Source organism: Galeopterus variegatus, unplaced genomic scaffold, assembly GCF_000696425.1.
Source record: "Galeopterus variegatus unplaced genomic scaffold, G_variegatus-3.0.2 Scaffold9464, whole genome shotgun sequence".
NCBI lineage: Eukaryota > Metazoa > Chordata > Mammalia > Dermoptera > Cynocephalidae > Galeopterus > Galeopterus variegatus.
In genome coordinates, this window is record NW_007735575.1 from 55,576 (window position 1) to 69,320 (window position 13,745).

The 13,745-nt window shown below is 34.5% G+C and overlaps 1 protein-coding gene across 1 annotated transcript in view; it reads right to left on the reverse strand.

Annotated features, from left to right (window-relative positions):
* Window positions 1-1,110: 1,110 nt before the first annotated feature.
* The window catches only part of LOC103609315 (homeobox protein Mohawk-like), a gene marked incomplete at its 5' end in the record, with an annotated part of 19,570 nt that continues 6,935 nt past the window's right edge, over window positions 1,111-13,745 (reverse strand). The window contains 3 exons of the mRNA XM_008593650.1: window positions 1,111-1,238; window positions 6,564-6,896; window positions 7,326-7,479. Coding sequence (XP_008591872.1) covers window positions 1,111-1,238; window positions 6,564-6,896; window positions 7,326-7,479 — 615 coding nt within the window. The remainder of the gene's footprint in view (window positions 1,239-6,563; window positions 6,897-7,325; window positions 7,480-13,745) is intronic.

The window sequence follows — 13,745 nt, forward strand, 5'->3', positions numbered from 1 at the left end:
GCAAATATGTGAAAAACACTGTACTAAGTGCTAGGGGGATTATAAAAATTAATGTAACACAACTTCAGGGCCTCAAATAGTTTTAAATACATACAAGGCAGTGAGGATTTGTACCAAAGGAAGAGACGGAATGCAGCTGCATTTCAGAAAACAGTTTGTCTACAGTCAGACAAATATAAAATCATTGTCGCTATCTTTCTTAGGCAACACAATGGAAAAGGACAAAATGTCAGGCTCAAACACAGCTCTAAAAATCTGTACACTTTTTAAATTAAGATGCCTCATACTTTCGATTTGTTTGTAAGCCATGTTGTTGTATGGGCTGTGGGTCTCAGCATCTACCTACGTTTAGACTTTTTCTGGCTCTCCCAGGATCCCAAATAGCCACGAAAAGTGAACGAAAAGTCGTCCGTGAAGGAGACAGCAAAGGGTTCTTGCTGCCAATATTTGTTCTCTCTTTCTTTTTTTGTCTGCCATTAATCTCTCAGTTCTTCACAACGAGTGGAGCACTGGTGCAATTTCATTTAAATTTTGCAAGTAAATCCACAAAGAAAATGTAATTTTCAAAAATCAAATTAATTTGAATTTCAGAAATAATACATGTAAATATGTTTTACCATCATCATCACTGATAAATATTAAGAATCTATGGTGTTCAGAATAGTGCTTAAGTTTTTATAATTCTATAGTCACTCCACCATATCCAAATCCTTTGGGTTAGGATTTGTATAAATCTCACTTAAAAGATTACTCCTTTGAAATAAGTAATTAGGAAAGTTCTCTTTCAGAAAAGCTTTCAGAAAGACATTGTTCTTTATTCAAAGGAGTTAGGGGCAAGTTTAGGATTGTGGTTAACCCTAACATTGCTGATTTAAAAGGGTGGAATAGCATATAGGAAGCACTAGAAGGATGGAGCTTAGGGAACAGAAAGCACATCCCAAAAGCCGTGTTTAGTTTTATGTTTAGGAGAGCAGAAAATTCTGTATTTTAAAAATTGCTACTTAAATTTCTGCTATCCGGAAATTTCACTTATGTGGAATACCTTATTCTCAGATGGCTTTTCATAGGTGAGGTACAAGACAAGAACTTGGACAACTTTTCAAGTATCCTTTAAATGTCAGTAGCTGGGCTGGTGATAGAAGGTTTTATTATTCTCTGCTGGAGTACATCAACAGTCATTTGCATGCCAGGAAAAGAATGTCTGGAATAACCCAAAACGGCGAAGCTTAATTCTTTCACTAAAAACAAGAAAGTGACAGCACAAAGAGGGAACTAAAATAAAAATTTTAAGAAAGTAGTAGCCAAAGTAGACTTAATGGTCAAAAAAATCCCAAAAGAAGCCTAGTGGAGACATAGACACACTCACATACTGTCGTTAACAGACAGATGGCTACTGAAGTAGCCCCCTCTTGACTGCCATAAAACTTTCTTTAAGCTGCTCCTAAATACAAAACCTGAAATTCATCAAACAGATGAATTAGGGGTGATTATTCACCATTCAAAAAGATCAGCCAAAACATCTTTTTAAATCTTTCTTGTGGTTCATTTCAATTCGGTTTCACTGATGAGCGGCCCAGCACCAAACACAGGACTCAAGTCTGCCTAACACAGGCTCTTAATAGAGACTTTTGTACGTGGAATGAAGACGCGCGTAGGAACACCTCACTTACGGATGGACTGTGTCCCATAAGAGTACTGATGACATCAGTTGTTTAGAACTGAGAGTGCATTTCTCCACATAAACTAAGCTGTAAATCCCAGGCTGATCAATGGTTTATTGAACTCATGAGACTACCTGGATTTTTACTTCTTTTTTTTTTGTCTTTTTCGTGACTGGTAAGGGGATCGCAACCCTTGGTGAGGTGTCGCCCGCACTGCGCTCACGCTGAGCGCACTGGCCAGTCCTATATAGGATCCAAACCGAGGCGGGAGTGCAAGCGCTGCACTCTCCCGAGTGCGCCACCAGGCCGGCCCATGGATTTTTACTTCTGATACAAGCTTAAATCCTAAAGTACATAAGTGTGCAGAAGAGAGATAAAAAAGAAAAAAGAACTTCTCCCCTTGAGGGTCATCATTAGCCAAGAAAAAAGCTTTGGAAATGGTAGTTGGCCTTTGTCATCCTCCCAGACTCTCTACTTCCTAGTTCCTCTTTTCTTAGTAACCAAATGCCTTGTTCTCTCATTCTGGCCCAACTCCCCAACCATGGCAGGCCATCCGAAGGGGCCCGACCTCCCAAGTGTCCCATGCACCACTTTTTTCTCTCAATTAAAATCTCCACTTCTTCAGGGATACTCACCTCTGCCAAGCGGAGGGAAGCTAGCTAATCTGATAAATTCACACTAACAGAAGAGAGTGCTCTCCGCCTAGATGTTTTGGCTACAACAGATGTGTCTAATTAAGAGGGATTTTAGACAGTTTAACAAGATGAAGTTTATACATTCAGCCTCTTGGGAGCAGGTTAAATCTATGAATTATATACTTACTGGCAGAGCAGTGAGGCTCAGAGAGTAACCTTTCAAATGCACTAGCCACTTACTAGTTGTTCATTTGTGAGCTGTGAGAAGAAAACATGCAATAGGGACTTGTCCTCAAACTGAGCAAAAGAAGAGGGGAAGTTCACATGTTTTATTTCAAGACTTGCCTGATTTCCCCCTTATCTGTACTTTTCTTAGAAACTTCTTTTTCCTCCTTCAGCAGAGAAGGAAATTAATAGGCTTGGTTTTGAGGGTAAAGTCAAACTCTAATCCAAGTTAGAAAAAGTTCTAGTGAGGACTCACTCTGTGAAGTGGCAGAGATGGTCCCATCTAGGGAATATGAGCATTGATTCAATAGGAACAGGAGTGAATATCATGGCTAGAGTCCTTATCCTGACACCTCAGAGGGCAGACCCACCTAGGGGACAGAGGTCTGGATGTCACTTTGTAATGAAAATTGACTCCAACAAACATCTGAAAATACCATGCATTAACTTAACATGATGAAAATGGATTATTATTTTAATTTAGATGACTTAATTCAACAGATGACCCTGAGTGACTAAATTTCCTTTAAGTATTACCTAATTGTATTTAGAAGCAATGATCTTAATGATTCTAATCAAATGTAATGTTAGAACTACTGCTGTCAGGAATGTTTCAACCAATATTTATTAAGAGACTGCTCTGCCCCTGGCATGATGCCAAAGACTATGGATTACAGAGAAATAATGTCAACATAAAATCAATAAAAATATGTTTGCATTTGCTTTGATGGTTTCTAGTAATATATTCAGTTAGGATCACTACTTTATAATCCACAAGGCTTCTCCCTCCTAGAATTTAATAAGTGAAACAAAATTCAACGATATGTTATCCTTCCAAACACCAACTTTCATTTGGGTTTTTAATTCCATATAGTTCATGAAATGCACCATAAGACAGCAACCCTTTTACAAAAATGGGTGGATAAATGGATAAAATTTCTTAATAGAGACAAACTGATAAATTGTGTTTAAAGGCGTACATGAAAAAAAAATTGAAAGTTAAAAGTGTTTGTACTACTGTAGCATTTGGGGGAAGGGGATATTAACAGCAGACTTAGAAAATTTCTATATAGGAGAGGAAAGAAAGATATAACCAGAAGGAATTGAAGGAATTCAGAATAAGGCTGTATGCCAGAGAAAACCATAGCAGTTGCTCAGAAACTAGTTCTTGAAATCCCCTGATCTATTTATACACTCATGGTAACCCAGTTACAATTACAGCAACACTGTCACTCAGTTCCCACACAAGACAGATATTTATTGTTTTGATCTGAAACCTACCAGATCAGTCTTAGGTCACCAGTTTTTCTTAATTCTCCATCCATCAAAACAAAAAATTTAGTCTATTCTTTTTAAGTTTATACACATGCATGAAAATCCAGAAGTTCCCGTGTCTAGGTTGCTTTCTCATTGCTTGTATAACTAAAAATAGGCTTTTATTTAAAAATAGAACTTGGCAAATGAATAGTCCATAATATGGACCAAGTGCATTTGGAATGCTTTCATAAAAATAAACAGCCGAGATATTTAACTTTGAAAAGCATCAACAATACAGGCACGCTGTTCTGACTTTGTATTTTGTCACCTTTGAAAAGAGCATGCACTTTCAGAAGACTCACCACACTGGGTAAATTTCATAGGCATATGACCTTGTTTTTACTGAACAAAAAGAAATTTATAAGAAAAAACTATTTTGAAACAACAGATAACAAATTACCAATTACCCTGCCTCATTAAAATTAATTTCATTTTTTCCAAAAATCTTTCCTGTTTTTGTCTAAGCACATTTGTATGAGGTGTCCTCAAACAGTTCATGGAAAGATTCGTTTTATCTTCTAATTCCATTTTTCCATGAACTTTTTGATGTATTCAGTGTTTTCACAATTTTGAATTATTTTTCTCTTAATATTACATTAAAAATATTTCTCATGTTGTTTCATAGTATCAGTATCATAAATAAAAATTTTGATTTTTTATGCTATCTTAATCTGGTTTGGGATTAGGATAACATTTACATTTTCAAAAACTGAGATGCTTCTTGTATTTTTATATGTTCCAGAAAAATGTATGAAACATACAAATTAATTGTTTCTTCAAAGTTTAAGGAAAAAACACCAACAGATCTATCAAGTCATGTGTTTTGGGAACTTGGTTTACTAAAAACTTTAATTTTTCTTGAGTTATTGGTGATATTTCTTCAAAGTTTAAGGAAAAAACACCAACAGATCTATCGAGTCATGTGTTTTGGGAACTTGGTTTACTAAAAACTTTAATTTTTCTTGAGTTATTGGTGATTTAAAACTTTTCTTATTTATGAATTTATAATTTAATTTGTGTCAATAATACCAAATCATTTCATACATACATTTACACATAGTATATAGTCCAACTACGTATAGTACTTCGTCATAATTTAAAATAATCTTTCTTGCTTAATAACTATGTATTGGTTGCTATATCTCTTGTCATTTGCAACTTTAATTTGTGTCAATTTTTGCTTGTTTTATTATTGCTTTCAAAGAGTCAACTGTTGATTAACTTATCTATTTTTCAGCTTTCTATTTTATCTTTTTTTGTTATATTATTACTCTTTTTTCAATTATCTGTATTTGAATAACTTTGTTTTCCTTCTTCAGAAAATAAACATTCATAAAGCTCTGAATTACCTCCAAGTTTTGCTCTGGTAACATTAGTTAGATGTAGTTTCTTCATTTTCATTATTGGCTAAATAGCCTTTTACTTTTTATTTTGCCTAGATCCAACTATTACTTATAAGATTATTTTTGTATTTTTGAGACTCGAAGTTGTTTTTATTGTTGGAGTTGAAGATGCCAACAGAAAATAAGATTAAGTCTTTAAAAACCTACTGAAATTTTCTCTGATTCCTCATAGATCATATATCTTGTACACATTTGTAGATACTTGAAAATCAGATTTATGGCTAAATAATCTGAAAGGCATATTTAACAGACCAAATTTAGCTTATTTTATAAAGCCCTATTGTTCATATTTCAAGCTCCTCAATATTGTGAGGACTAAATGTAGTAACATTCATATAGTATTTATCATAGGGCCTAGCATATCATAACTATTCAATAAGTGATTGGTGGCAATAGGTATAATGATAACAGTAATAGTAGTCTAGGAGTAGTGACATTCCTCCTATCTCTTGTGCAGGCTCAGCTGCACTATTAATGTAGAGAAGAGTAACTACTATGTGTTCTTGGTCTGGGCTTTCTTCACGGTGACATGTGTGACTGGACTAGATGCTTTCTAAAGTTATTTCCAGCTCTAACATTATAAATCTCATTTGTTCGCATTTTCAAGACCCAGACTCTATATATACCAGATGCAGGTCATGCATATGCCTTGATCCAAAGCAACCTGCTCAAACACTCCTTAAGATCAAATCTCTCTGGGAACTGAAGTCGAGACAGAAAATTTTACCAAACTTGCTACTCCATCTGAAAGTTTTGGACAGGTAGAAATCGATTCATTATTTCTGGAATAAAAGTAAAATTTCCAAAGCTATTTATCAGCCCTACTTATGCTTTCCAGGAATGAAAGAAAAATTTTCAAAGCAACTGAAGCCAGACCTATACTTTTCTTTCACAAAAGCTCAGCACGCATGTTAATTTGTGTTCATTTCCTATCACTATTAGCAATCAAAGCATTTAAGAGAAAAGATGGAATACAAAGTATTTGTATGACTGGCTACAACCCAGCACTTTCCTCCAGTATATTATTCATAAAGGCCAATATATCCTTCCTCTAAACACTTTTACCATTAAGATTAAAATGATCATTAAGCATGAAAATTCTTAACATTATCTAAATTGGAAATTTCTCAGTATTTGTAAGGCCATCACCTACCAACAAACGTATCAATTGGCAATTAAGAACAAAATGAAAGTTTTAACAAACTGAATTTTGGGCAACATAAGAGTAATCAGATAACTGTCAAAATAAACCCTTCTGCTGCAGTTTTAATTTTGTCTTAAACACAGTGTCACAGTAATTACTACAAAAAGCACAGGCTTACCTGTGCGATAGACAAAGTTGCCTTCGGTTTCTGATGACGATGGAGACACCAATTCTTCCTCAAATTCGTTGGAGCTAAAAGATCCCGAATGGTTTCTTTGCCTTGTTTTTCCCATCATGGCAGTGTTTGTGGCCATGACATGTCTCAAAGAGTCGTTAAGGTAACGGTTCAACAAGCTGCTCTTGTATTTTGGGGGTGACACGTAGTCCTCACTGGCCTGCGACTCTGGCCTCACTCCAGCTTTTATTACCGAGCTCTCACTTTTAATCACAGGATGAACTGGAGTATTATAGCCCCCTTCATTCATGTGGTTTCTTGGAGGATTTTCTCCATCTAAGAGGGAAAAATATCACTAAGTAGTATTTATACATACTTTCCCCCCAAGCACCCAATCGTTATTATTTAATCACTAAATACATAGATAAAGAAGGTATTTAAAGTATATAAAATTATCTTTGATATTCAAGATTACTTTTTAGGCAAAAGGAAGCAGGGATTTATCTAATTTCTTCCTATCGTATTTTAATTTTAATGAATTTCACAGAAAATGTAATTCTGACACACGATAAACCTATAAACAAGAGGAAAAGGCCATAATTCTGCTGGTCAATTACAGTATGGTAAAAATGAAGTTACCTTGTGCAATAAAAAAGAGCCGTCATGGCACCACCATGTTTTGTGGGCCATAACTTAAAAATAGCAATTGTGGTGAACTTATTACACAAGCAAAGCAAAGAAAGCAGAATAAAAATATGAACAAACCTTCGGAACACGAATCGTCACTGCTTACACTAAGGCGCTCAGCATTTCCTTGCACATACTTGTTGTATAGTTTTATTCTTAAAGCCCAGCTTAAATCTGGCTGTCGAACAGTGTTCTTAAGCCGACGTCTTGCGTTAGCAAACCAATTTGACACCTAAAACAGTATTATTTTTCAATTAACAAAACATAAAAACATTACCGATCATGTAATTACTTTCTCATAAAGGATCTAGCCTCTTTCAGCATCTCTGATCATTAAATATCCTCAGGACACGAGAGTATTGGACATTCATATCCATTCAACAAACATGCTGAGCACTTACTACAGAAATCGAGCATTTACTGTATCCTGGGAATAAGAAAAATGAAGAGACCCTGCCATAAAAAAATATTAGTAAAAGAAAAGTCTAATATGAGAGGTAGGAGAGTATACAAAACACCAGTATAAAAAAAGAATGTGATGGATGACGTACAAGGCATTAAAATAAAATGACACATGTGTCCAAAGGTAAGAGGGGTTACGTTCATATGTGACTCAAGACTTCAAGAGAAATTTAAGCTGGGCTTTGAAGGAAGGCCAGATATGTTAGGTAGAGTGGGTAAGAAACTGTATTCACAATAAAGAGGACATGGGAGCAAATATAAATCAAACTCCAGGGACATTGTGGGACTGTGGGGATAGGAGGGGTGGACTGAGAAAGAGGGAAGAGTTAAAGACGATCTTGAGTCCTCCAACCTTTGTAACCAAGAGAAGGGTGGTGCCATTTTGAGAAAATATAACTTTTTGAGGACAAAATGATGTGTTTGTTTGGGGAATGTCTAATTTGAGGTCCTATAAAAGCAGATGAGTGAGATGTCCAGCAAGAAAATAAAAGTGGTATCTGAGACTTAAGGGAGAGAAAGATCAGAGGTGAGATGCAAAGGCAGAGGTGATAGGTGAAGGTGTGAGAGCAGGCAGAAAGAAAGGAAGGTCAAGGACCAAGCTTTGGAAACCACCAGCGATTAAGGAATTAGGACCAAAGAGAGGAGCTAGAAAAGCCAAAGAACACTCCATTTTAAGCTGAAAGTCAAGTGTTTCTTGAGCAAACAAGTGAAGGCAAAGAAACAAATACTCCAAAGTTACTCCAAAGAAAAGTTACTTCCATATTTTGTTTAGGGTGCTGTTGAATTTCTAGAGGCTAAAAAGGTACTTGAGGTTTCTTATAAAATATCAGGCTATCAGCTGGCTGATTAGCTCAGTTGGTTAGAGTGTGGTGCTGATAACACCAAGGTGCAGGGTTTGTTTCCTGTACTGGCCAGTCACAAAACAAACAAACAAACAAACAAACAAACAAACAAACAAACAAACAAACAAACAAACAAACAAACAAACAAACAAACAAACAAACAAACAAACAAACAAACAAACAAACAAACAAACAAACAAACAAACAAACAAACAAACAAACAAACAAACAAACAAACAAACAAACAAACAAACAAACAAACAAACAAACAAACAAACAAACAAACAAACAAACAAACAAACAAACAAACAAACAAACAAACAAACAAACAAACAAACAAACAAACAAACAAACAAACAAACAAACAAACAAACAAACAAACAAACAAACAAACAAACAAACAAACAAACAAACAAACAAACAAACAAACAAACAAACAAACAAACAAACAAACAAACAAACAAACAAACAAACAAACAAACAAACAAACAAACAAACAAACAAACAAACAAACAAACAAACAAACAAACAAACAAACAAAAAAATCAGGCTATCATCAAAAAAACCTGAAAGGGCAATATTTGCCTTTAAAAGAATGAAACATGGGAAAAGAATGAAGTCTTTCTGCCAATCTGTTCCAGAGCATGACCTCACATTATAATGGTTTGTGTGGTAATGTTTGCTCTGGAAGTTTTCTCTTGTAGATTTATACTACAAATACACAATTTTTGAATATTGCTCAAGCCTTAATTATTAGATGAAACTGTGGTGAACTCTATTTTTTAAAAAATTACATTTTTTTTCTCCCTGTCCGCATGGGTAACACATGGTACTTTTTCCTACCTATCGAATATATTCAATACTTGATATATTCATTACTATCTCCTTTGTATTTTAGTCAGTGATAACTGTCCTTTCAAATTTATGTGCAATGATGTAATATCTCACCATGGCATTTCCGAAGTCTTAGTCTTCATCAACTGTTCTTCTTGTCAAACTGTGTTATTATAATTATGATTCAGTCTGGCTTCAAATGATCAGTCTTTTCCATTCTCTACAGACAGACAACTTCTAGGACTATTCACTCAACAAGTATATATTGAACTTCGCCCATGGTGTTAAGTGCTAGGAATGGAAAAGCTTTGTCCCCTGCTCCCCCAGAAGCACTAGCAGTGAAGAACTAGACACTAACTGGTATACACGGGAGAACATTTGCAGTGGAAGCACAAAGTGCCCGGTTTCTTTCCTCACTACATTTCTCAAACCTCCCTCTGATTCTCCAACTCGCTGTCAAAATTTTTGTCCAGTTCCTCATTACTACTAACTAGGAATTCTAGAACATTCTTCTTTCTAGTGTCCCTGTCTTCCATTCTGTTCTCTTAAGTGGATCTTAACAACCATCATCAAATTCAAGTGTTGATGTGCCATTTTGATTTAATCACTTAACTTCTTCAAATCCTCATTAACGTCCTGTTATCCTATAACTGTGGTATAATGGAAGGAGACCTGGCTTCCTGTTTTGAATTTGCCAAAAACATGCTGTGTGAATTTAGATAAGTCATTCAACTTTTCTGAACTTCAAATCCTCCATCTAGCAAATGAATTAGATGGTTCCTAATATCCTTGGCAACACTAAAAACTAAGATCTGTGAACACAGCCCAAGCTCTCCTACAACAGTGGTAATTTCCTTTACAGGTGGTACTAACCTACCTTCTGTTCTTGACCACTACCCTCTCCAGCAGTTACATATGTGTGTCTACGTCCTTCTTTGCTCCCCGCACACACAGAGGACAGCCTGCAACTTCCCCTAGGCCTATGTTACTCATATTTGTTAGATTACAACTCTGAAACTTTTGTTACTTTCTTTACAAAACAGCATATAATTCAAACTAACTTTAAATCTTAACACACCCATCCATAGGATAGTGTAAAATCCAATGTGTACGAAACTCTTCATATAATACACAATGGCCTTCCAATTAAAAAAAAAGTAGATACACTATTATTCTAACATATAAAAATGGGGAACCTTTAAATATCATGGGGGATTAACTAGCTCTTCACATATAGGGGTTATATACTTCTTTACATTTTATATACTCATAACTCTTACCATACAGTACTTACACACTAGGAGATTTACCAGAAAGGTTTGTTGGTATCTAACATTGGCTGTTTCTAAACTAATTCCATAAGTTTGACTGGTACCCAATCTGCTAATATATTGACTTAGCCAGTATTTTACTGCCAGAAATTAACAGCATAAACTAACAGCTGGATACAGTCTGAGGTGTTTAATATCTTCTTGCAAACAGCAGACAAATAGTTGGTCAACAAATATGCATATAAGTATTTTTTTGCAATTTTTTTCCTGATAAATTAATGCAAACTGCATCTGTTTCACTGAAGGAAAAAACACAAGTTTAAATTTTCTACCTTTATTCTACTATGGATTCCTTCAGGCTGTCATTCATATTCTCTTTAAATTGTATTTACATGAAATAGGCCTTGTTACCAAGGGTAGGTTCTGGAACAGCATTTTAATGTCAAACTCTATGCTTTAATTTTATAGTTCATATTCTCTTTAAATTGTATTTACATGAAATAGGCCTCGTTACCAAGGGTAGGTTCTGGAACAGCATTTTAATGTCAAACTCTATGCTTTAATTTTATAGTGAAAGCTTAGAAAACCAAATATCTAGAAGCTGGAAGAGAAAACTAAATAATTTTTATCCTATTCTAAGGGAGGTGTTTACATTCATGATATTGACAGAGCAATAATTATAGTAAACCCAAAGGGATAAACTGGCATCTGTCCACTTTTTAACATACTGAATTAACAAACTTATTTTGAGTCATTCAGCTGGAATACTGAGCACCTCATTTCCACACCATGTTGTATAACACTTGGAATAATGTATTTGGACCAATCTGAGATTTTGTTGAATACTTAACAGTTGTTATAAGCCTTGTCACTGAAAACAGCAGAAGCACTCACCAAGAGAAAACAGAGCTATGTCAACATAGGGAACAAAATCCTGCAACAAAGCAGTTTCAACCAAATAGTACATGGACACACCACAGGAATTTGAAACTTCTATTATAAGAGGAGGAAGTATTAACATCCAATCATTATTCCTTGGTAAGCTCCATACCTTGCAATAAATACAACCCCCCCAATTGCATACCACTTTATATTATTCCACAATAAAGCTGTTTATATTTTGAGAGTATGGAAGATATGAAGATACTTCCAAAAGTTCATAGGAAGATTTGTATTATCTTTCAACTCTATTTTTCCATTAACTTTTGGAAGTATCCTCATATTTTTATAATGGTTAGGCATAGGAACCAAGCACAGTAGAATATTTAGGTTGGTTAAAATCAAAGCACAAAAGCATGCAAATAATCTCCCTGTTAATTTTATAAAAATGCTTATATCTCATTAAGAAGTAAGGAGCCAGATTAATAAGGCAAATGAGAGTCAAACATAGTAATAGAGCAAATCAAGACACACTGTCAAGTCTAGTGAATAGAAATAAATGAAAGTTGTATAAATAATTCTTTCAGCTTCATTTTTCAGGGATGAAAAATATGTAAGTGCTGATTAATGCCCTCAGAGCTTCTATTTATCAGAAAAAGTACCTTTTGAGATCTTATAAATATTTCCTCCACTAAGATTTCAGCTTTTTATTTCTTAGGCTTTAAAGGAGATTGCTGACCAGGTTTCAAACCCTTCCTTATCAATTTAAGAGTAGCAAAATAGAGTAAAATCACTTTGTATGAAAAGTCTGACATATAACCAAAGGAAAAATGTTGAGTGTAAAAGAAATTCTGAAAATATAAAACATTCTTATAGTTAAGGAATAAAACAATTATGCTGACTGTTTGTTAATATAAGCCATGAAAAACAGGAGAACAGGAGGCATTGCAGTAAACAAGAAATAGGAGTTTGGACAGAAATAAGGGAAACACCTTATATTTGTCTATAGACATAAATACATGACATATTTTCAGACATTTTGAAAATAATGAGTAATAACTTGTGCTTGTTCTGCAGAACCACTGTACAGCATTAAAGATAATGAGATGCCCTCTGTGTACTCCCCACAATGGGATGGCTTTTCAAATTAGACCATCTTAGTCAGATATCAGGAAATTCTCTAGTCGTCAGAAAGGTATTTTGGAAAGCCATGTAGTGATTATAGTGTTACTTCCCAAAAGGACCCTATTCACTCTATAAACATGTACAAACAGTTTGCTATATGGAAAGGTCTGTGCTGGGGTGACATGGCCTATGAAGATGAGTAAGACATGATCACTCTTCTCAAGAAGCCTGACTCCATAGGAGAAATTTATTCACTGGGAGAATCTGACTCATTTCATAGAGGACTAATTTGCAGGGATCAAAAGCTTTATTCAGATCACAGCTTTATTTTTTTTTCCCCTAGAAGTGTAAAGTATTTACATAATGTATTCAGTTTCCCATAGAATCACAATTTGTTCTGGGTGTGTAGTTTATGTCTGACTTATACAAACTCTCCCATATATAAAAACATAGATAGATATGTGTGCATGTGTACATATACAAGGGTACTTCAACCAGTTCACAGAAAGATTCATATTATCTTTTAATTCCATTTTCCACAAACTTTTTAAAGTACCATTGTGTATATATTTACACAGACATCCCATTGTGCATAATTGAAAATAATTGGACTCTAACTGGATTATATATAAGGTTCCTTGGTAATTTTACACATTTCAATTTTTTCCATTTATCACTTTAAAGTTCCAAAAACCAACTTTATTTATGGTAAAATTTGGAAATCATTATACAGGTATCACTTATTATTATAAATAATTATCTTTGCCCCATTTAAAAGTTACATATTTTTGTGCATTTTTATTTTCTGAGGGCTAGTGTAAGAGAAAGAAAAGAGTTTTGAATGAAAATTTCATGTAAATTAAAAAAATGTAATAGCCTTACCAAGATCTAAATGCAAAAAGAATTGCTACTTGTATTTGAACTATCACTTCAGGTAGCAAATAATTTGATTCTGTATTAAAATTACAACTACTTGTAACAAAGACAGCTCAACAAAATTACTTCATAAGAACATGCAAATGCCTCTCTTAATGACAAATGTCACTTTTCATAAATAAAAAATGTTCTAAAATAAATCACAAATA